We start from the raw sequence: 21,510 nt of genomic DNA, 5'->3' as shown, positions 1-21,510 counted from the left end.
CAGCTCTGATGGATTAGAAAAATGTGACTGCCACTGGTCCCAGAAGATTGACCCTTCTATTCATATTTCCTCTACATGCAAATTCTTACTGACCATTTCAATCTTTTCCTTATTTTAAACAGTTTTAAAATAAGTGGCAATTCAGAACAGCATTGTATGCTGTATCAAAAAGAGTATCTGAATAAGAACCTTGTATTGTCACTGTCATCTGTGTTATGTAAAATGGATCCATTTCAGAGTCAATATGAGCTCTTAAATTAAGAAAATGCAATTCTGCTTTTAACAAAAAGCGTGGTTTGCTTCCTGTAATATAACTTCATCTCATAGCTTCTACTGCTTCATAGGTTTTTTAATTAAATTCTAAAAAAGCAAACTTTCATATTGGTTAAGCACATTTTAAAGACATAAATGAATAGCTGAAGTTCTGTATTTGTGAACTAGAATTTCCCATCCATCCACTAAAATGGTCTTCAAAATGTTATAACACATCTCTAATAGAAACCAGAACCAAGTGATCAAGAGCTGAAAATAAGCTCCAAAACTGATGGATGCAGAAATTAAAATACTGACACAGAATCTCTCATCTCACAATTAATAATTACAGCATAGGTTTCTAGGTACTATTATAAAAATTTTAAACTGCATATCAAACATATTTCATTACTCAAAACAACAATCACTTCTACCTTTTTATTAGCTGGTTTCCACAAGTAGTTGCAAATTCCAATAGTCTAAGATATAGACAGTTGGTTCTTATTTACCAACTTAAAACTTGCTGTCCTTAGGCTTAACATTTTTCAACAATAGCACCTCATTTCAGTAACAGAGGAACAAGAAATTCTAGTTTGACTTCTACATGCTGATTTTATTGTACAGTTTATGTGCAGTATTTTTGAATCTGGTCACCGGAGTACTAAGTAAAAGTGACAGATGTGTGGAGAACAAAACAAAACAAAGCAAAAAAAAAAAAGGAAAAAACCCCAAAAACAACCACAACCCCACACCCCCCAAAAAAGCCATGTAGAACATACTTTCCAACTACAAAAGATTGCTAAGTAACTTGCTGACGAAACTGAAGAAAATGGATATGAAGCTTTTTAGCTTTTTTCATCCCATGCCCAAACTGCTCCGAAACAAGGTACATTCAAAGCCTAGACAAGCAGATGCACTGGGATTGACCTAATCTGATGTCTTGCTGACGCTGTTCTTTACAGCAAAATGAGAATAATGGCAGAACTGATCAGCATTCACATCCTTTCCATCCACTACAAGGACCAGTGCCAAGACTATACTCCTGAAGTGCCATCATCCAGGTGCTCTGCACCACCATAACCTTTTCACACAACTCCGGATGCCTTGTGACTGCCTCCCAGCAGGAGGCTTCCTCAGACTCTTGGAGCTTGATACATTTTCCTCTGTCCATAAACAGTTCATCTAACACAGCTTCTTCCATGCATTCCAAGTCTTTTGGGCTTGCTTTGGTTAGCACTCCTTTCTAACCCAGTCAATGATCTTAGCCTTGCACGTTGTACAGCTGGACCGAGTGCAGAGCTCAGCTGTCACTGAAACCACCAAGTGTGGGCCAGAAGCACAAGCATCTTTAAGAGTCACCTGCAGGTACCTGTGACACTGTAATGGTTTCCATGCCAATGTACTGAATACACTTTGAATCCTGCCCATTCCCATCTGTGAGTTTTGTCCCACAAACCAGTGCTGCTCATCATGTACCTGTACCTCAAGGCCCTCTCACACCAATGGTACCTGCTTTTTCTGATTTAACAAGTTCACTGCATGATGCCATCAGCCTTAAATATGACTTAAGACACTGCCCTTCTTTCAACAGAGTTTGCAGGCTTTGTCTCCAGAAATATCTATTACTGGGCCACTGCCACAAAAAGGAGGGCAGCATTCCAGTTCTTGCAAACTTGCAAGAAAGGACTACAAGCCATAGAGTCATTCTCTGTAACAAAGAGCTCTTACAAACATTTACTTTAACCTCGGAAGCAATAACCTTTAACAGTCATGGGGACTTGGATAATTAACTGAGCACAGCTCACAGCATGATGCTGTGGCCAGAATTGTGAATATTCTTGTAGTTCTAATAGAAAAGTACAGAGGAGAAATGAAGGCATTATATTAGCTCTGTTTTACAGCCACAGTGAATTACAATTGGTTCATTTATCCACAATTCAAGACACACATTGGAAGCTTGCACAAAATTAGACAAAAACACGCATGACTGAATAGGAAAATACAAAGAATTCTATCTGTTTTAATCTGAAGGAGAGAAAGCCTATAGATACTTGCATAGTTCAAAGAAGATTATTAATAAAGGGTCTTCAATCTACCAACAGAAGTATTTCAAGAATCAGCAGCTGAAAGGTAAGACCAGCCAATTCAACCTAGAAATCAAATAATGGAGCTTTTTACCAAAGCAGGAAACAACTTGCCAAGGTAAAGCTAGAATTATTGAAATCAGTGATCCCTAAATCAGCATGAAATTTTGCTCTAATGTTATAGTTCAGTGATTTTCAACCTTTTTCAACTTTCAAAAGTTTAAAACTTTTCCATGGAGGTATACTCTTTTTATGTAAACTGATCACTGCTGCCACACCAGGAGTATGTTTGGACTTTTGATAACTTTTCCTGGCCACTTAGAGGCTGTACACAGACTTACAAGGGTTGTTTCTTAACCAAAAGAATCAATATGCTACCTCCAAAACGACACTTGTACACAGGCCAAGGTGAACTAAAAGTCCAGTGGCTTAAAGGCTGCTCTCCCTTACCATAATTCTTATTATATTTTACTACAGGCACTTTCAGAACACAGCTCTGGTTCCACCACATCCACATCAGAAGTTAGTATAGCAACCTTAGCATTTACTTGTTCACCAGGTTCTGTAGTACTGTCTGTAAGAATAGGCAATGCATCCTTCTTCTGGAAAGGATGATGATGTCCTATCAGATCAGTTCACAAAACAGGAAAAATGTGGAGGGGTTTCAAGGTCACTCACCCTTTAACCTGCACTGTCTGAATCTGACATGCATTCATTATTTCACATTAAATATAAATTTTTGTATGGAGACCTGTAAATTCTATCCTATATACATACAGAAGCTTTTCCTGTTGCCCTTGTCCCTGGCCAGGTTGAATTCTCTCAGGGCTTTAGCTTTCCTAACTTGATCCCAGGCTGCTCAATTCCTCTGCAGTCTTCCCAGGCTACCTTTTTCTGTTTCCACTCTCTGCAGGCCTTCCTTTTGTGTTTAAGTTCATCCACCATCAACTTGTTCATCCACACAGGCCTCCTAATGTGTTCACCTAACCTTCTCTTTTTTGGGAAACATCACTCCCGATTTTGGAGGAGGCAATCCTTGAGTATTAACCAGCTGTCCTGGGCCCTTCTTCCCTCCAGAGCTTTATCCCGTGGGACTCTACCAAGTAGATCCCTGAAGCCTGCTCTCCTTTAGTCCAAGGTACTGAATTTTGCTGTGCATGCCTCTTGCTGCCCTCAGGATCTCCAACCCCTCCACTTCATGGTCAGTAAAACCGAGCTGCTCTTGAGGTTCACATTCCCCTCCTTGTTGGTGAGAAAAAAGCCCAGCACAGCATCTCTTCTTGGTATCTCCTCTACGACTTGGAGAAGGAAGGTGTCCTCTACTCATTCTAGAAACCTCCTGAATTGCTTTTGCCCTTTGTGTTGTCCCTTCAACACATACTGGGGTGGCTGAAGCCCCCCACAAGGCCCAGGGCTTGTGAACATGAGCCCATTCCTACCTGTCTGTAGAGGGTCTCTATGTGTGTTGTGTTATCATAACTGAAGTTAAACATACCTCTTTTTCTTCTTGCTTCCTTGATTTCTTCACACATCTTATTAAATTCTGGATCCAGTTCAGCAGCAATGATAGCATGAGCAGTGTCCTTCAAAGTACATGCTCTGTGTCTAATTATTTTATCTAGAAAACAGGACAGCACACTTTTTTATCACAAAAATTCCTTAGCATTTCTACATTGGTTTGTATTGCATATTACAACACTGATACAAACAGAAGTAAGTGGGAAAAATTACAGATGCCTGAAAATGCAGATTAATCAATATCACTCAAAAATCACAACCCAGCTACTGAAGAGATATAGAAGTATAAACTGGTACTTTAATCCATGGTGGCAACTATAAACAAATGTAAACAGTGAATGATGAACACACCTAAATCAACTTGCCACAGGCAGATCTACACAGTATAATGGAGTGGAGTGCAAAGAGTCACAAAGTAACAGGAGACTTGTCCAAGAATTAATTTACCCTCTGGGGTCTAGTAATAGTCACAGTTATACTGCCTACACAATCACACTGGACATCATCTGCATCTGTAAGGTAGACCTGGCTCACTTACATTCCTTCCCTGTTGTTTTTTTCTTTAACGTGAAGTTATTGCTTAATTATTATTTAACAACTGATCAAAATTGTGCTAAAACACATTATTTTAATCCTTACATTGAATAGCTGTTTCTCATTTAAATTCATTTTTTTAAAAAAAGGGCAAGAAACAAGCCTTGAGTGTGCTACATTTTCAGGCCTATTTGGGGAACAGAACAAATTGCCCACGCTGGAAGCCTAAATGAAACTCAGGAAAAACCAGACCAGTTCCCCTACCTTTGAAACACACAAAACAAATTATTCCACCACTGAAATTTGAAAAGTAATCATAACTTAATAACTAAGCCCATATGCAGAGAAAATTGACATCTAGAACACAGGTTTTCAATGAAATCTAAAACAGTCATTGTTCAACTTCAGTACAAACATATTTAATTTGTCAATCCATCCATACTGAATTACTTTTTCCAGCTGTTGCAGGTACTTCAACAGTAACCATCAACATTAATGGCTAGAACATATTCTACAACCAGCAGATTTAATGTTTTAATAATCCTTAAAGACAACAATTAAGAATATCACTAAATACTTATTTCACAATATTTGTAATTCTAGAAACAGCAGGTTTTACAGCTGGAAAAACTGTTGAGTGAAAGAGACTATCCAGTATCTAGCTCAAAAGAGTCCAACATTTTCTGGGGAGAACTACTGCCCATTAAATCCACTAAATGTTGGAAGGTTTTGCCCACATATCTGTGAAGCATTATGTTTTATGATCACAAAAAAACCCACACTGCATTAGTACCAGATGTAATTCTGAAATATTAAACTTGAAACTTTTGGTCAGATAATAAATTTTAAGAAGCCCTTGCAAAGGAGGAAGGGATGGGAGGGGAGAGAAATAAAAAGGAATCAAATTGAGGTGTTTTGAACCACTACCTTCCTCTAACCCTGTGCTGGGCAAGGCTTTCCCCCAGACAGTGCTTCAGTGAGGCAAACACTCATGTCCAACATACAGCGGTTATGTTCCCGTGCCTTCAAAAACATTTCCCAGTCAAACAAAGGAGCAAGAAAACCCCAACCTGTCTCACTACAGAACCTGTCTGAAATTTTACAGCAAAGTACCAGGAAAAAAAAATCCCAAGCAGCCAGTTTTTGATATCCAGACTGCAGATAAAATCAGCCAGTCTGGTCAGCCCTTTGCTTTTCCAACTTAACAACAGGACAAAAGAAGGTACAGTGTGAGTTTTCTGCAAGCACAAGCAAGCAGGTATGTCCAGCTTTAAAGAATGTGAACATTTATAGATTAATATTCATTTAATGAATGCATCTGAATGCATGGAATGCTTCCTCTGAACAGCCATAATGTGCTGTTTTAGGTGTGTTCACACAACAGCCCAAAAAATCCTGCATGCCAGAAGAGCAGTTAACAGCAGAGGACAGAACAATTTTTCATTGCCTCCTATCCAAAACTGAGCCTAGAAAGAGCCAGATCAATTTCTCCCAGTTCAGTTCTGACAGCAAGGAAAATCAAAATATCCCTAAACAGGTTCTTTTCAGATAAACTCTGAATGCCAGGTGCCCATCAAGGGCTTTAATTAGTTCACATCAACTGCACATTAGAAGTCCTCAAAAGTGTGTTATCAAGAACACAAAAGAAATGGACTTTTCTAGTTGAAAGAAAATAGTGCATCATAAACTGAAGAAATAAAGTGAATCTTCTACAAATATGAACTGGGTTCAAAAGGCAATCTATAGCAGACTGTACAGTACAGCAGACTATACTGTATCTGGTCCACACATGAGACACTTGAAAAATGCCTCACAAAACCAAAAATTTGAAAACAAAAATACAGAAAAATCAGGCTTTAACCTGCAAAAGCAATTTCACAAGACGTCATGAAAAACTTTCTAACACATTGGACTACATTTGTAGATGGACCCTGATCTCCAAGTACCACACATATTAACTCTACATTAAAAGGGTGCTTTGTGTTGATGACTCTTGAAGCTGCCAGCTGAAAGGCTTTCTTTTGGCAATGTGCACTGTAAGACAGCCCTAGCAAAGAGCACACAAGATCTTCTATCCTTAGTTTGCAGTGTGAACAGCTTTTACATGCATTTCAGCCTACAAATTCCTTTTTAATTGAAAGCATCCCATCACACTTTGTCAAGACAATACTGTCTAATCTCTCCTAATCAGCTGCAACTCACTTCCTTGCCTGGTGATTTACCCTGTTTTATTTCTATCCCCAAATATGAAGATTTTGATTTCTGTGTATGAATTTCATGTTCTAAGCTGACATGGAAATACAGCAGGCCACCACCAGATTGTGCGTGGATTCTCCAAATTATGGTGGGGTTTTGTTGCCTATAAAAATCTAGATACCCAAAAGGAGCTATCAAATTTGAAAGGAAACTATGAAACATAATTTATTAGAAAACAGCTCTGAATGCTGCAGTTTTCCTGCTCTTCTAATGTCCCCAGTGCACTCCACGCCTTAGAATACTAAAAGCACAGACCCTTAGGACTTGCTTAACCTAATTATCACAAAGCATGCAGCTTATCTAAATGCCTGGATAGCAACAGAATATGGAATTAAGTACCAGGCTTTCAGGTCTAGGTAGGCCAAAAAGAAGTAGGTTCTTACCTCCAGGATCTTTGTCTGGATTGTACTCCAATGCATTGCTGCAGATCAGGTCAATGTCTGTTAGAAAATCCTTGGCTGTTAAGTAGTTGTGTTTATCAATTTTGGTTATTACTGTTGAGAGGTCCATTGGCTCTTTGATAACCTCAAGGTAATCTGAAACCTATAAACAAACAGCACACAAAAATGACACAGGACCTATTGAATACTGGCAATCACTTCTTTATACTTGGATTCATTCCACATGCTTAGCTCTAAGACATTAACTAAACATCTTGATTTCTAAGCAAATTTATGTTAAAAATGGAAGTTTTATCAGGCTAAAAACATAAGACTTCCAAATCTGCTTTTCCTTCAGGAGCTCACCAATTTATCTTTCAAAATTAATTAAACAGTACTTTTGAAGCAGTACAACTTAATGTAAATGCATTTTTCATTTTAGACTAATTTAGTTATAGATTTTTATGGTGCTATAACACTGTCATGGAACTAAAAAGGCAAAATCCATCAATCTAACATGAAGCCCTAAAAAATATTAGGGAAGCTCTACTTTTTTTCACTTTGTAGGTAAAGTTCTCATTAAACTTAACAGCCAAATTATCAGCTTTTAAATACCTTCTATTAAATAGTTTCTTCAATCACTTGTTAAACAAAGAAAAGTCAGGTTTTATTGATTTCAGATGTTAGATTGGCTGTACAGACAGACAATCTAAAGAAAAAGCTTTGTGTCACGGTTTACTATGAGCTTAGATCATAACTGGAGATTCAGCAACCAGTGGAGCACACTAAAAAGTGTTTAACATAATTCATGATACCATAAGGGTCCCAGCCTTAATAGCCAAATGCATCAGCACAGCTGCTGTAATGAAGTTCACCCAAAAAATCAATAAATTTTTTATTAACTTCACAGAAAAAAAAATGTATCAATGTTTCAGTGTGATTTAGATTACACTTAATTAAACACACTGGCAGCCTCAAAAAGAAGTACTGCATTTTTTTCTTTTGAAATCGTCCAGATATGACAGTCACTGTCAAAGCACTTAAGAGTTAAATACAGATTCAGGTCAAGCCATATTGACTCTGTAAGATTTTTTTTAAAATATAGTGCCTGCAGATATATATTACAACATTATATATTACATCTCTCTCTCTCTCTACATATATATATATAGATATATATTATAACATTAATGTATTACTTCAGTAAACAGCAATGTGTCACCTAATTCCTTAAATACAGACATTGAAATTCATATTGACAAATGAAAATGGCAAAAATTCTCTTTTTGTCTCCCTTTATAGAAACATGATGGTATCTGGTTCAGGGATTGGAAAGCTAAGCCACAGGCTTCCTTTTCTTGTTAGCACAGCATGAGAAAATCTTCACTGGAAGCTGTAAATATTGCTACTGCTTTAGTCAGGGAAATTCTTGACTTATCACACAGCAGCATTCTCTGCAATGCAAGTAGGAGTGAAATAAACCTAACACATTTTTTAAGGAAGTCAAGCAGACAAGCTGTTGTAGAAAAAGAAAGGCTAGTCCTGTGCTTAAATGCAGCAGGTGGGACGAAAAGGATTACATTTGATTTCTGGTGCTGTGATATATTAGCGGGGTTCTGGCAAGTCTTCAAATAACAAATTCAGATTTTTATTCTCTTCATCTACAGAACATGGACAGTTACTTATTATTTCTCTATGTGCCCTTATTCATGTAAGTTTAGACCACAAATTCTTGACAGAAAGGAACTACCTACACTACAAGTATGAAGAGTTTCCACAATAATGGACCTCCCAGTTTCACAAGACAAATTAAACCAAGGTACTGCTGAGACCATGCTCATACTGTAGGTTGCCACATTGAACAGCTCACCAGGTTGTCAAAACCAGTCAGCTATGGAACACTATGGAAAATTCAAATTAAGAGAGGACTGCACCAGCCCATAAAAGATGCATGTTCCATCCTGCAAGGAATTTACACTCCAAATCTGCTTTTTACAATGCTGGTCTTCTGATGTCCCATATTCATCTTTTAATGTCTCCCAAAAGAGATGTTTCTCTCTTCAGAAGCAATTAGGGATTTCTTTTCAGTTAGTAAGCCTGCAAAGCTTGCAGGGGGCCAGCATCTGATCTCAAAGTCGGAACAAACACAATCCTATTCATACAGCAACCCCTGAAAACAGATTTGCAGATCGAACTGTCTCATCAGTTAGGTGTGTACAGTCCATAATTGACCAGTTAATGCCCTGTAATGTGTTACCATCTGTGATTAATGGCATCCACAAGCACTACTGCTGAAATTATGCAGCAACACTATTAATGCTGAATGCATTACAGAACACAGATCACTTTCCCAATATTATCATGTCTATGATTACAATGCTGTAAAAGCTTTCATTAAAGAATTATATTTGTGTTTTCAAGTATTTCAGAAGCACTGACAAGGGTAGGAGTGTTGGCATTTTAAAATGCTCATTTCATTTATAAAATGGACAGGAATGCACAAGGTTTTTCCAAAGGTCATTGGCAACAGAACATGTTCCAAATTCTTGCAGCATGGACGATGAGGCTGTGACTGTACCACCAGCTAAAAATCTTACATTGGACAGATCATGGATCAAACATCTATTTTTCTAATTAATTTAACCATTTCCTTTTTTAAAACTGCATTCTTTTTCTAGTATTTGCAACTTCATTGTTTGCACATTACTGAAACAAGACCTCTTCAATATCCACCGGTTTGCTGAAGATGTTAAAGCGTTTGTCGGTGGCCAGCCTCTTGGTGACATCCCTGAGAAACAGGCGCAGCTCCCGCAGGGTGTTCTCCTCCTGGTCCTCCATGCGCTGCTTCTCCGCCTCCGACAGCTCCCGGGCAGGACACGGCAGGGCGAGAGGGAGAACTTCCAGGGCACAAAGAGCTAGGGAAAAGAACAAGAAATCAGACAATGGAAACGTCAACAGCAGAGTGGCTCTTTGCATGATGCCACCCTAAATTTCACTATATGTATTCAATATGCATCGTGGGTCTGTCACTGCATGCTTGACCCCACAGCTCTCCATCTTCAACAACTCTTAATAGTTACTATGAAATTTATTCTGGGTACTGATTAATGCTGTCACATGGTAATTAAACTAACTGTTAATTACCCACACCTCTTTAAAAAGGAAAGTAACACAAAATAAAACATTAGGATCACATTATTATTGGTTTTACTGTAACTTAGTTTACCAGCCTGTTTCCTTCTTGGTGGGGGCATTGCTGCCTCATCAAGGATTAAGCCTTTGAAAAATCGCAATCTGTCTTCTTCACTTGGTCTTTGAATATAAAAAACCTCTTCATACTGGATTCTGAAAATACATTTCAGCTAAAAAAAAAAAAAAAGCCATAAGAAAAATGAGCCCCCACTGAAAAACACATGAATAATGACCATATTGTAATACTAGTAACAAACTTTTCCAAATCAGCCACAGGACAGGAGATGGTAAACTCTACCTAAAGCTGTGCTCACAGCAAAGGGAAAATAAACACTTGTAATTCTCACTGAATTTTCTAGAGTAATGAAACTTGCAGTATCCCATGATCCTAACAATGGCCAACACTGCAGTAATAGGAGAGTAAAAAGGGAGGAAAAGAAATCACAGAAAATGTTAAGGAAATAAACCAGGAATCCTCCCCCTATCCAGAGCCTCAGAAAATGTAAAGTTCAAGGTCAGGCCTTTAAACGAAATCTGCATTTAATTATAGTGGAGTCATTTGTCAAAAAGAACAATTGGCATACTGAACAACTTTGTCTTCTCAGCAGAGTGGCATGGAGCTTATGAAAATCAGTAATACGGACATACATCCCTCAATAAGGAAAATTACTAACATTCAGTAATTATTACATTTTATGTCTGACGTATTTTAAATTAAGTTAGAAAGCCACTACATAACAAAATTATTTTACATTATTAAAGCATTCAGAAGAGCACAGAACCCCCTATCAATGCCTCCTTCCATGATAAACTTACCTCTTCAGGCAAATCACTAAACATGGACTCAGAGGTAGACAGTAGAAATATAGGTGAGAAAGATGGTATATCTTGCAGCAAAGTTAGGAAAGTAGCTCTCACAGTTTCACTGACAGCTTCCCACCAATCACCAATATGAGGCATGTAAACTACACTTGGTACTGTTCTTCGAGCTTCACGAAAGATCTAATTAAAAGAAACAGTTGTATTTCAACTAATTGTTACCAAGAGTTGTGAGTAACAAAGTTCTTGCACATTAGAGAATGATTCATATGTGTGGTATTTTCTAAACAAATGTTCCAGCAGAACAGAATTATCTAAAGACTTTTTAAACAAGTGTTTGTGACTCTTAGCTACAGAATTAAATTATTTTGTGTTAATGAGCCAAGGAGACTACAAAGCAACCACTTTGTTTTAAAAATATATATGTTTTAAAAACTTGCTATGACTGAACAATCAAAATGAAAATTAAACTGTTTCACAATTCATGCAATATTCACCAAAAGCTAGTTGGAAATGTAAAACACTTAAAACTAAGCACATGAACCTAGAACCACAGCATACCAATCCATACACAAGTGAATAAAATGAGTATCAGGCACTGAATACCCAGATTAAACTTACTTAGCACTAGGTATGTGATGAGGGGGCAGGTTAAAAATGTAATTACATTCACTAGTCACTAGAGAGTTTTCCATCACCTTCTAGAGACCTCTTTACTTTAAACAGGAAAATAGAAGGAGCCTATGAAAACCTGGACCTAAAGTTACATTCCAGCTGGCTGCCTTTATATTGATACAAGCAGAATTACATAACTGACTCATTACAGGGGAATCTGAAATCTCACCTGTGCACATGACTCTTCAGGTGTTTTGGCACTGACTGAATAAAGGGCTGGCAGGTCCAGCCTGTGTACAGAGAATTTTTCCAGGGTGTGCAATAGTGCTGGAGCAAGGTGCGAAGTCTGACCTGAACCTCTTTCCCCGGAGAGCAGTAATCTGGGTCTGTAAGAGGTTGGCTGGTGATAAGCTGACCTGCAACAGAACAGAACCAACAGCCAATTAACACACCAGTATTATCAACAGATGGATATATAGGAGATCATTTAGAATCCATTAGACTTTCAGTAATGGGTAATAGCTTCCTACAACAGCCTAAAAGATCAACTAACCTGACTACCCCTGAATACTGCTTCAGGTGCCAGTAACTCAGGATTTCTCTTATCTTTGGTTTCACAACCATTTAATTCAAACTCATCTGTGGGAAGCTATGCATATATTAAATTCATTACAATTTTGATTATAACCAGTTTATTTAAAACTAATTCCTTGATCATATAAAAAGACTTACTCAACATCCAGTAAAGACAGCAATTTAATCATTCCAGTTCAGTCCTAACTACTTACATATCTCCTCAGTAGCCTCAAGAATCCCAGGTCAATCCTTTTATCCCTCAAGTGCTGCCCAAGATTTTCAAGAACCAATGAACATTTCAATAGTTTCCTTATTTAAGGAAAAGGACCTGAAGTAGGGTTGAATAACATCACTATGCACTGTGTATTTTAGCCTATTTGGACACTTTTAGTCAATAGACTTCTGCATAGAAGGAATACTTCAAAGAAAAACTGCAAAGGTAAACTTATTTTTTTGGTTCTTTGTTGTTGAGAAAAACCTCTAAGCCCATAGAAGGGGTTTTGGGATTTTGTGTTTGTTTCTTTCTCTTGGGTGTTTTTGCCCAATTTTATGGACAAATGATACATGAAGAAAAATGCATTAAGTTTTTCCATTAGGAGCCTTTCCCCTTTATAGAAAACTGATTATAAAACCAGAAAGTTTTTAATGAATTTGCATTTTCTCTCATTAAGGCATTTCTATCTGCCCATCAATGAACTCAGGCAGTGGAACAAGACTTGCTGGTATTACTTCATGTTAAACATTTTGGGACAGCAATGAACATCGCTGACCTTTGGCTTTCAGTTCTGGTGGTGGTGGTTACACACACAGGTAACAATCAGAAATGCTCAGAAAACAGACTGAGAGAAGCTTACATACTTTGCAAAAATAAACACAGTCTTGAAATTATTTCATTTAAAGACACACATCCATACAAATATATACTGTTATTTTGGGGTTTGTCTTACCCCTTTCCAACCTTGCAACAAAAGCTTAAATTCAGCACTAGAATACTTAACTATGTCCCTCCAACTTTTTGAACTTTAAGCCTTATTTTTAAGCATAGATATCCACAAATTCTGTTCTGGCATTATTTAGCACAAAAAATTTAGCAGTTTTCCACAAGATGGCTCTACTAAACAGTGCCACTAATGAACAGTTTTTCTAACTTCATTTTCTTTATTCAGCAAACTCCCTGCAGAAACTACCACATAATGTAGTCTAAAAATATTCTTAACACAAAATTAAGAAATTTTAATTATTGTTAATGACTGTAGTAAGTCAAATTTATACAGGAAACACTCATCCAAATTTCACACATATTTTCTAAATTCCTGTTTTCCTGAAACTTTCTATGAAAAACAATGAAAAAAGCACATTAGAAATGCTGAATACAATCATTATACATGATGCTTCCAAACAGCTGCATACACAGAAGCTCAACCATACTTTGAACCAAGAAAAAGCACACAACCCCTCCAAAATATTTCTACATACATCTCTTTTCAGTTCTTAATCTTTCAAATCAAAGTAGTTTGTTAAAATTGAAAATTACTGTTAGCATCTTTATTCTTAATCTATATATTGAAAAACATTTCGGATTCCAGTGTGTAGGATGTGGCCTTTCCCAAGAACACCCCCACATCTAAAACTCTTGTCTGTGCACGTACATGTTTCCATTACAGAACACCACTGCCACCCCAAAGCAAAAGAACTTTTTTAGCTCTCCTGATGTAAGAATCTCTTGGGTTTACCTATCTAATTATATGCATTTAGAGAAATACTCACATTGTAAAATGAAGGTAGGGTTTATGTATAGCAGCTGATGACTGTTTCTTTGGTGATCCTGAGTGACAGCTCGTCTCAAAAATTGATGAAGCATTCTCATCTTCACTATCATCTAATATTAGACTTGGTACATCTGTTCCAAGAGATGTATTAATTAGAACTTTATCACTTCCAAGTACAAGTACAACAAACAAGACAAGATATTACAATTTTCTTTGTGTCAATTATAATAAATCCTCAAATGTAGAAGAAATTAGTTAAAACTGTCTAAGTATCAGCCTTCAGAATAATAAGGACTTATTACTTCAAAAACCAAAACAAATTAAATACTGTAGAAGTCTAATCATAATTACAAGTTTTTGTAAACAATCAAGATAAACAACTTCTCAAATACAAAAAAGTTTAACTTGTTATAAAATGCTTCCTTTGGGTTTATTTCACAGCTAGAGGTTTTTTTCAAGGATGAAGCTATAAAATTTGTAATTCCTCAGACTACACAGAATTTTGTAATTATTTACTTGTTCCAAGTGTCCAAATTCTCATAGGTACACTTCTTCTAAAATTATTCTCAGCATGACTACCTAGACAATGTATGTTTATGAAGAATTGCTTTCCACCTTCTGATAATCTGCTGAAGAGTATCAAATTACTTTTTATCAAAATCAGTTCAATGCAGCCCATGTTCATATACTATACCTTTACCTATTTTAATTCCCTTGCAAATATATTAGCACAATCAGCTGAAGCACTTTCTGTACAGACCTTAAAAAATAAAAACTTCAAGGACTCATATTCACAAGACACACTGCAGAGACAAAAAGCTGCAAAAATACTAATATGGCACTAAAACAGAACAACCAGGTAACAGCTGAAAATCACCTACATTATCTCCCAGAGCTGCAATGGGATTAAAAGTTACCTGGTGTGATTTGATAATAAGAAATAACTGCTGCAAGATCTTATTTGCCCCAGGAAAGGAGCTGAGTTGCTTTTGCCCTATGCCTGGCACTCATTCTCATTTCCACAGGGAAGGAAGTCTGCAGTGATGGGATGATTCAGCTGTGCAGCAGGAGCACTGCAGAGCAAGAAAATGCTCTGCAATGGATGGGCAGCATTCCTGAGAGCAGCCCAGAGTCACTGCAGCACACTGCTGCCCAGAACAACCATCAGACATCCCAACAGCAGCTCAAGTTGGCCACAGCCATTTAAGAAAAGGGATTGCTGTGAAATGAAAAGTGTAAAATAGAGAGATCCAAGTATTATTCTCACATTCCCAAACCACTGCATGGCTTGTTGGACTTTCAAGAGGCAATGGCACAGGTCTGGCCACATCACCATGACCAGACAACCACCATGGGACAAAGGAATCACCTTCAAGGCAGTGTTAAGTGTTAGATGGAGATGCCATCTAAACCACAGGAAAAACTGTCCCAGTATTCCAGGAAAAATTGTTAAGAGACAACAAAGGTTCCCTTAGCTGGCTATGTGATGTAAGAAACCAAATTCAGAGCAGGCTGGGCAGGAATGATATTCTGCTGCCATGGGATGAGGATGTGATGCAGCCACCCACCTGACAATCATTCCTCAGGAGCAAAGATGAAAAAGGCCTGCAGACCCCAGGCAGCGGCCAAAAGCTAATCAAGAGCCAGAAAACATGGCACAGAAGCTGCTGGATATTTAGCTAAAGCTAAGGATGGAGACCTCCAAATCAACTGGACATAGGCCTTCTACCTCTGGGCTCACTAAAACAGACAGTCCCTAGAACTGACAGAATTTCCAGAATACCAAATGCAGACATAGATAAGTCCTATGCTCATGCACTGGACAAAGCTTTCTCTCCCTAAAATACATAATTATTTTAAAAGGTAGCCCATCTTTTAATCCCAAGCATCAGGTTTCTGTGACATTCCCTGCTCGAGCATCTGACTCACTGAATTACATGAAAGAGGAATTTTTAGTGAAATGTAGAAAACCTGATGTGCAGATTGTAAGTATAGCTGTATATATGACTTTGAATTCAAGAACATTTGAAGCCCTATTGTATAATCTACATTTATGTATAATCATGGTACCTCAAAGTGGATTTTTCTGGTTTTAACAAAGCTTAAAGCTTGTTATTCCCTATTTTCTTGGATTTAAGGGGGTAAGAAAAAAGTAAATGTTAAAAGAAAACTCAGTTCATGCATCTTCAAAATCAATTATCTACATTTAAAAGTACCCATAGCAGCAAATGATCTAGTAAAACTACTATTTAAATCAACTTAAGCTTCCAAACTCAATTTGTTAGCAGTAATGGGCAATAATAAATAGGAATGCAAAAAATATAACCAAAGAAAATATTGTGAACTTAAACCAATTCTTCAACAAGAATGACAATCTCTAAATTGGGTGCAACTAACAGGTTAGCAGCACACAGAGACTTAAGCATCATAAATACCTTTCAGCTGAAGAAGCCCAATAGGCTCTAACTGCAGCTGCAAGCCAGCTCATTTCCCTCTACCCACCACCACGTGCTCCCAGGGCCCATCTCTGGCCAACTCCAACACTTGTTAAAACCTCCAGATACCCCGCAGTCAGCAGAAAACACATAAATACATCATTTTTGGATGAGTTTTCTGGCTAAAATGGTTTAACAAAGGACCTGGGGTACTCAAGAAAGTGGAAAGATAGAGCAAAAATGCACAGCTGGGCTGGAGAACTGCAGCAGCCAGCAAAAGGATCAGCTTAAGCTGCCTGGGCTGCAGGCTGAAAGCATGCCCTGGAACAGGAATGAGAGGAAAGTCATGGCTGTCACAGATTTGCTTTATGACTGGGCTGTTTTCAAGTAAATCATACACAAGCCCAAGCACAGTTTACAGAGCTGGGGGGTAAGAATGATCCGAGATAAGAACAGTAGACTATATCAGGATAAACAAATCTCAAACCCAAGGTATCTTGTTCAACATTTAACTTCCAAGAAAATTACAACAGTAATTATTAAAGTATGTCTGAGAGAAGAGTTGGGTAGAAAAACCCCAGAACCTATTGACTCATTGCCAAACAAGTCGGTCACAGTCCGTCTTATTCCCTGCCTCCTTGGTGCACCCACACTGCTCCCACTACAGCAGGTTCCTGGCATTCACTGACCCCTTAGTGAGTTGATTTTACTCACTAATTCAGCAAAAAAAGCCAACTTGACAAAACAGCAAATAGTTCTCTACTTGCTAAGCTGACAGAATCAGCTTGGAGGATCAGGAGCGCACTAGGCCAGTTCAAGGACATGGAAGACTCAGGACTTTCTTCTTGAATTAGCACATAAACATTACATAGGCTCATGCACTAAACACCTGCTGAGCTATGAGCCCCCCAAAGTACCAGCGAGCAAAGGACTTGGGATAGCTAACCATTGCTGAGGACAGGAGCACCAATTTTAGGTCCTGTTACACTCAGCAACATTGTCTCACCTTTTTTTCCTAGATCTGACCTTTAATTATGCCCATCATTTCTTATATTTAAATTGCAAATTACTTGTGAGTTCTTTTTATGGATGGCCCTCACACCTATGGGACCTTGCTCTGTATAGGTCAGGTCATTAGATTCTACAACAACTTGGAATCAGCAAAAATAATCATGCAACATCCAAGCAAATAGTACTTACACCCTGACAACACCGAAGGAAATACAGACCAGACTTAAGGCTAGGCGGAGAAGCTGAAATCCTTGCAAGTTGAAACAGCATTTGCAAAAGAACCCCACCTCACATACCTTCACTTTTGTCAGCCTGGCTGAACTCAGCATGGGGGAACACTTTGTGCAAGACCTCGAGGAGCTTGCTGAAGGTGCGCTCCAGGAGCGGCCGGATGACGGGGGACAGCGCGTGGCCCGAGGAGGTGACGGCGCGCTGGGAGGCCGGCACGATGTTCTGCATGGCGTGGTAGAAATCCTGCGCGCTCAGAACCACCGAGGAAACGTCCAGCTGCAGCTTCTGGCTGCTCATGTAGATCTGGGGGTAGCGGCGTCTCAGGGCAATCAAGGCAGCCTCAGTGCAAAGTGCTTTTATGTCGGCTCCACAGTACCCTAGTGCACACAGAAACACAAATACCGTCCGTGAAACAGCACTGCTGTGCCACACCTGCAGCAAACATGCATCCAGCTAAAAACAAATCAGGAGTATTGAATTGTCAAGGTCCACAAAGCATCTAACAAAAGGCATCGGGTCATAATCTGATGACAGTGTTGTATATCAAGAAATCAGACATGTTTATAAGGAATGCTAAGAAATTAATTCCACTGCAAGTTGAAATCACCTCCATTTTCACTATATCATTTGGTATATAGTGTATTTCCAGTCCTGGGTTATAGGTCTGTTATTGCTCTTTCTTTCCCCTTAATATTGTCTAACGTATGTGTGCAATTTTAACCTGCTAGCTCCTCTCCTCCTTTTTTCCTGTAATACCTCCACATGAATATAATCTTTAATAGCAAAGTAATTCTGTTACACTGAACATCACCAACTTTAAACTTTTACAGTCTGAGAAAATGAGCAGTATAAAGAAAAATGTTTCATGAGTAGAATAGGGAAGAGATAGAATCTGTTGTTAAAAAAAGCATTACTCTGAATTCTTGGAAAAATGTTAACTTCTACTATGAAGAGAAATGTTTCAGACTTTTAAGAGTTTCATAACTCTACTAATATAACCAAAGGTTGAAATTAAAATGCATTAAAATTTTAATTTAGCCTATCTTCATAAGTATTTACAGGTGGCTACCTATAATTGCTTAATCATCATTAGTGAAAAACATAGATCAGATAATTATGAAATACAGAGAAACTTAATACCTCTGAGTCTTCTGCAGTACTAATGGTTTGGGGGTTTTCCCCAGAGCTCGAAATTAGATTTCAAGTTTTTCCATCTCTCTCAGCAAGACCCATCAATATGCCTCTATATTTTGAGGGACCATAGCTCCATCTTTCAAAAACTGTAGAACAGTATTCCAGTGAGAAAAGTCATTTAGAGAATTAGAGTCACTATAGGAAAATGTGTTGCACTGAGGTACTGCCATATAAAAGTTCATGGGTTTGTAATGAAGTGTTTATAGAAAGTAATTAATCAATTCTTTAGTTAATTCTCATTCAACTGTTGTTTTACCAGACTTCCTCCTCCTCACAAAGTTTTACATTACTTGCATTTTTTCTACTCTATTTTTGTATTAAAACCAAGGAGGGCAGGTTTAGATTGGATATTAGGAAGAAATTCTTTACTATAAGGCACTTGAACTGGCTGTCCAAAGAGGCTGCAGGTGTCCCATCCTTGGAAGTGTCCAAGGCCAGGCTGGATGCAGCTCTGAGTGACCTGGGATAGTGGAAGGTGTCACTGTCCATGGCAGGGAATTAGAATGAGATGAGTTTAAGGACCCTCCCAACCCAAAACATTCTGTGATTCCAGGATTGGTCTTTTGGCAGCACCAGGTTGCAGAACTGAGGCCTGCCTTGCTTCTCTCTCTTTAGCCTCTGATGTTCCTTCAGCGCCCACATATATTTTTACAAGATCCATAAAGAAATAAGAAATAAAGGTAATTCCATATACAGTGTTTAAAAATAAAAAAGGAAGCAATTAATATGGAGGACTGTAGACACTTTTCCATCCCCATCTTTCAGATATATTAATTTGGGGGATAATAATAAAAGATACACACTCTTCAGCTATAAAGGTGACTTAAATTGAACAAGACTTCAAACTGCACCTTTCTTATATATATGTGAAAATAATTAAAAAAAAAGAAAAACAAAAATAAACCCAGATGGACAATCACCATAAATATTGAATAATTCCTGCAATTTTTAAACAAAGCTTTGCAATTTTGCAATAAAAAGGTCAGTAGCTACTCTTGTATAAATTTGGTGAGTCCACATCATGACTGTTACCTAAAACTTATATAGCAATTCACATTCCCAAGCTACCTTGAAATAAATAAAGAATACATTTCAAATATGTTCAGATATATCCACTATATTAATCAATAGACAAATAATTGTTTTCAGCACTGAGGTTATGTTATTTAGGGTTTTTTAGCTTTCATCTAACATGGAATCAAAACTATACAGGGACACTCCAACCACATGAAACTATTAGACAGTAGCTACTGGTGCATCATTAAAACCAAACCAGGGTTCTAAATTTTGCATTGTTCTTTAGGTATCAGGTGTCAAGTTCCCATTTAAATTGGTCCACTTCTCATCCAAAAACCACACTAGATTAAACAAAAAATGAGTGAGGGGAGTACTAAACCAAAGCTTAAATCAAAGATGTGCTGAAGATAGGCAGCACCCTGAATGCCTGTCACCTTAGAAGCTAGTTTAGTATCTTTGTGAAAAGATCAGCAGCTCAGGAGCCAGATCCTTCCCAACTTTTCTATTAACAAATGCTGTAACATTACTTTCTAATAGTCATTTTAATCACCGCTTGTACATCTCCAAAGAATTGCAAAATTAGGAAATAATAGCCTGTAGCCTATTTTTAAAATTAAATTCTCAGGTGATCAGATACACAATTAGTCTCCATTTCTACCTCTCATTTCTCAGGAGCAATTACATTTGAAGACTAATAATTGGTGTCTCTTTTTGAGGGACTCTCTTGTGCATACTGTACATCCATTTCAGTGACAAGAAAACTGCAAAAATCCTGTACCTTGAGAAACATTAAAGAGCTTTTTATTGCTAAAAAGCAAATGCGCACTGATTAAGCAGAAGAAAAACTTAAGCGAAGTATTGTCAAAACAAAATAAAATGTATCATGCCAACAGTAAATAACCTGATGCAGATTGTACCTAAATTGACACTGTAATATAAACTCAGGGTTCGGTGCATTTGCTTCCATTTTTAAAGCATCTCAGGAAAGATGTTCAATTTGCCAAGTAAAAGGTACTGGCACACCTCAACTTAGAACAAAATGAGGATTCCTGTCAAGTAGCCCATTTTCTTCTACCCAGCACCATCAAACTCTCCTGAACATTTCTGAAGTACAATTTTCAAAGAGCAGGACAGCAAATAAGTGGATTCCTACATAGGTTTCCAAAGAATGCACTTTGATCACCAAAATTTTCCAGCCACCTCTACTGTGCAGAAATTGTGCCCTCTTTAAAATGTCTTCTGCCTAAAACCCACCCTAAACCCCACAACAAAGTGCTACTGAACAGGGCGAAGCATTTAGAACAATTTTGACCACTTCTTCCACTTTATGTTGTGCAACTCCCTATAAAACTCTCAAAATGACTGCAGGGAAAAAGAGTTAGCAAACAACTCAGCAAGATGACAGAGATGAAAAATAACTACAAGGTTTATTTTAAAGAACTGTGAAACACAGGAATGCTAATGCCAAAATCTCCCCTACCATCATTATATGAGGATGGGAATGAAAAATCTAAATGGTATCATTTTACCACAAAACACTCCTGCAATAATAAGCACAGAGTATTTTTAACACGCATTTTCAGCAGAATAGTTTGTTTCTTTATAATTCCATTAAATAACATTATTT

At 37.8% G+C, this 21,510-nt stretch overlaps 1 protein-coding gene across 2 annotated transcripts in view; it reads right to left on the bottom strand.

The window, feature by feature from the left end:
* The window catches only part of ATAD2B (ATPase family AAA domain containing 2B), a 73,893-nt gene that overhangs the window by 19,464 nt on the left and 32,919 nt on the right, over positions 1 to 21,510 (bottom strand). For both annotated transcript variants that reach the window (XM_059468819.1, XM_059468820.1), the window contains exons 16-23: positions 17,738 to 18,049; positions 13,994 to 14,126; positions 11,880 to 12,066; positions 11,033 to 11,218; positions 10,251 to 10,386; positions 9,743 to 9,939; positions 7,028 to 7,187; positions 3,832 to 3,954 (exon numbers count right to left, since the gene is read on the bottom strand). In XM_059468819.1, coding sequence (XP_059324802.1) covers positions 3,832 to 3,954; positions 7,028 to 7,187; positions 9,743 to 9,939; positions 10,251 to 10,386; positions 11,033 to 11,218; positions 11,880 to 12,066; positions 13,994 to 14,126; positions 17,738 to 18,049 — 1,434 coding nt within the window. The remainder of the gene's footprint in view (positions 1 to 3,831; positions 3,955 to 7,027; positions 7,188 to 9,742; positions 9,940 to 10,250; positions 10,387 to 11,032; positions 11,219 to 11,879; positions 12,067 to 13,993; positions 14,127 to 17,737; positions 18,050 to 21,510) is intronic.

The sequence above is a fragment of the Ammospiza nelsoni genome, chromosome 3 (assembly GCF_027579445.1).
Source record: "Ammospiza nelsoni isolate bAmmNel1 chromosome 3, bAmmNel1.pri, whole genome shotgun sequence".
NCBI classification, from domain to species: Eukaryota; Metazoa; Chordata; class Aves; order Passeriformes; family Passerellidae; genus Ammospiza; species Ammospiza nelsoni.
Note: the sequence above shows the minus strand (reverse complement) of the source record. Positions and strands in the feature narration are given on the sequence as shown.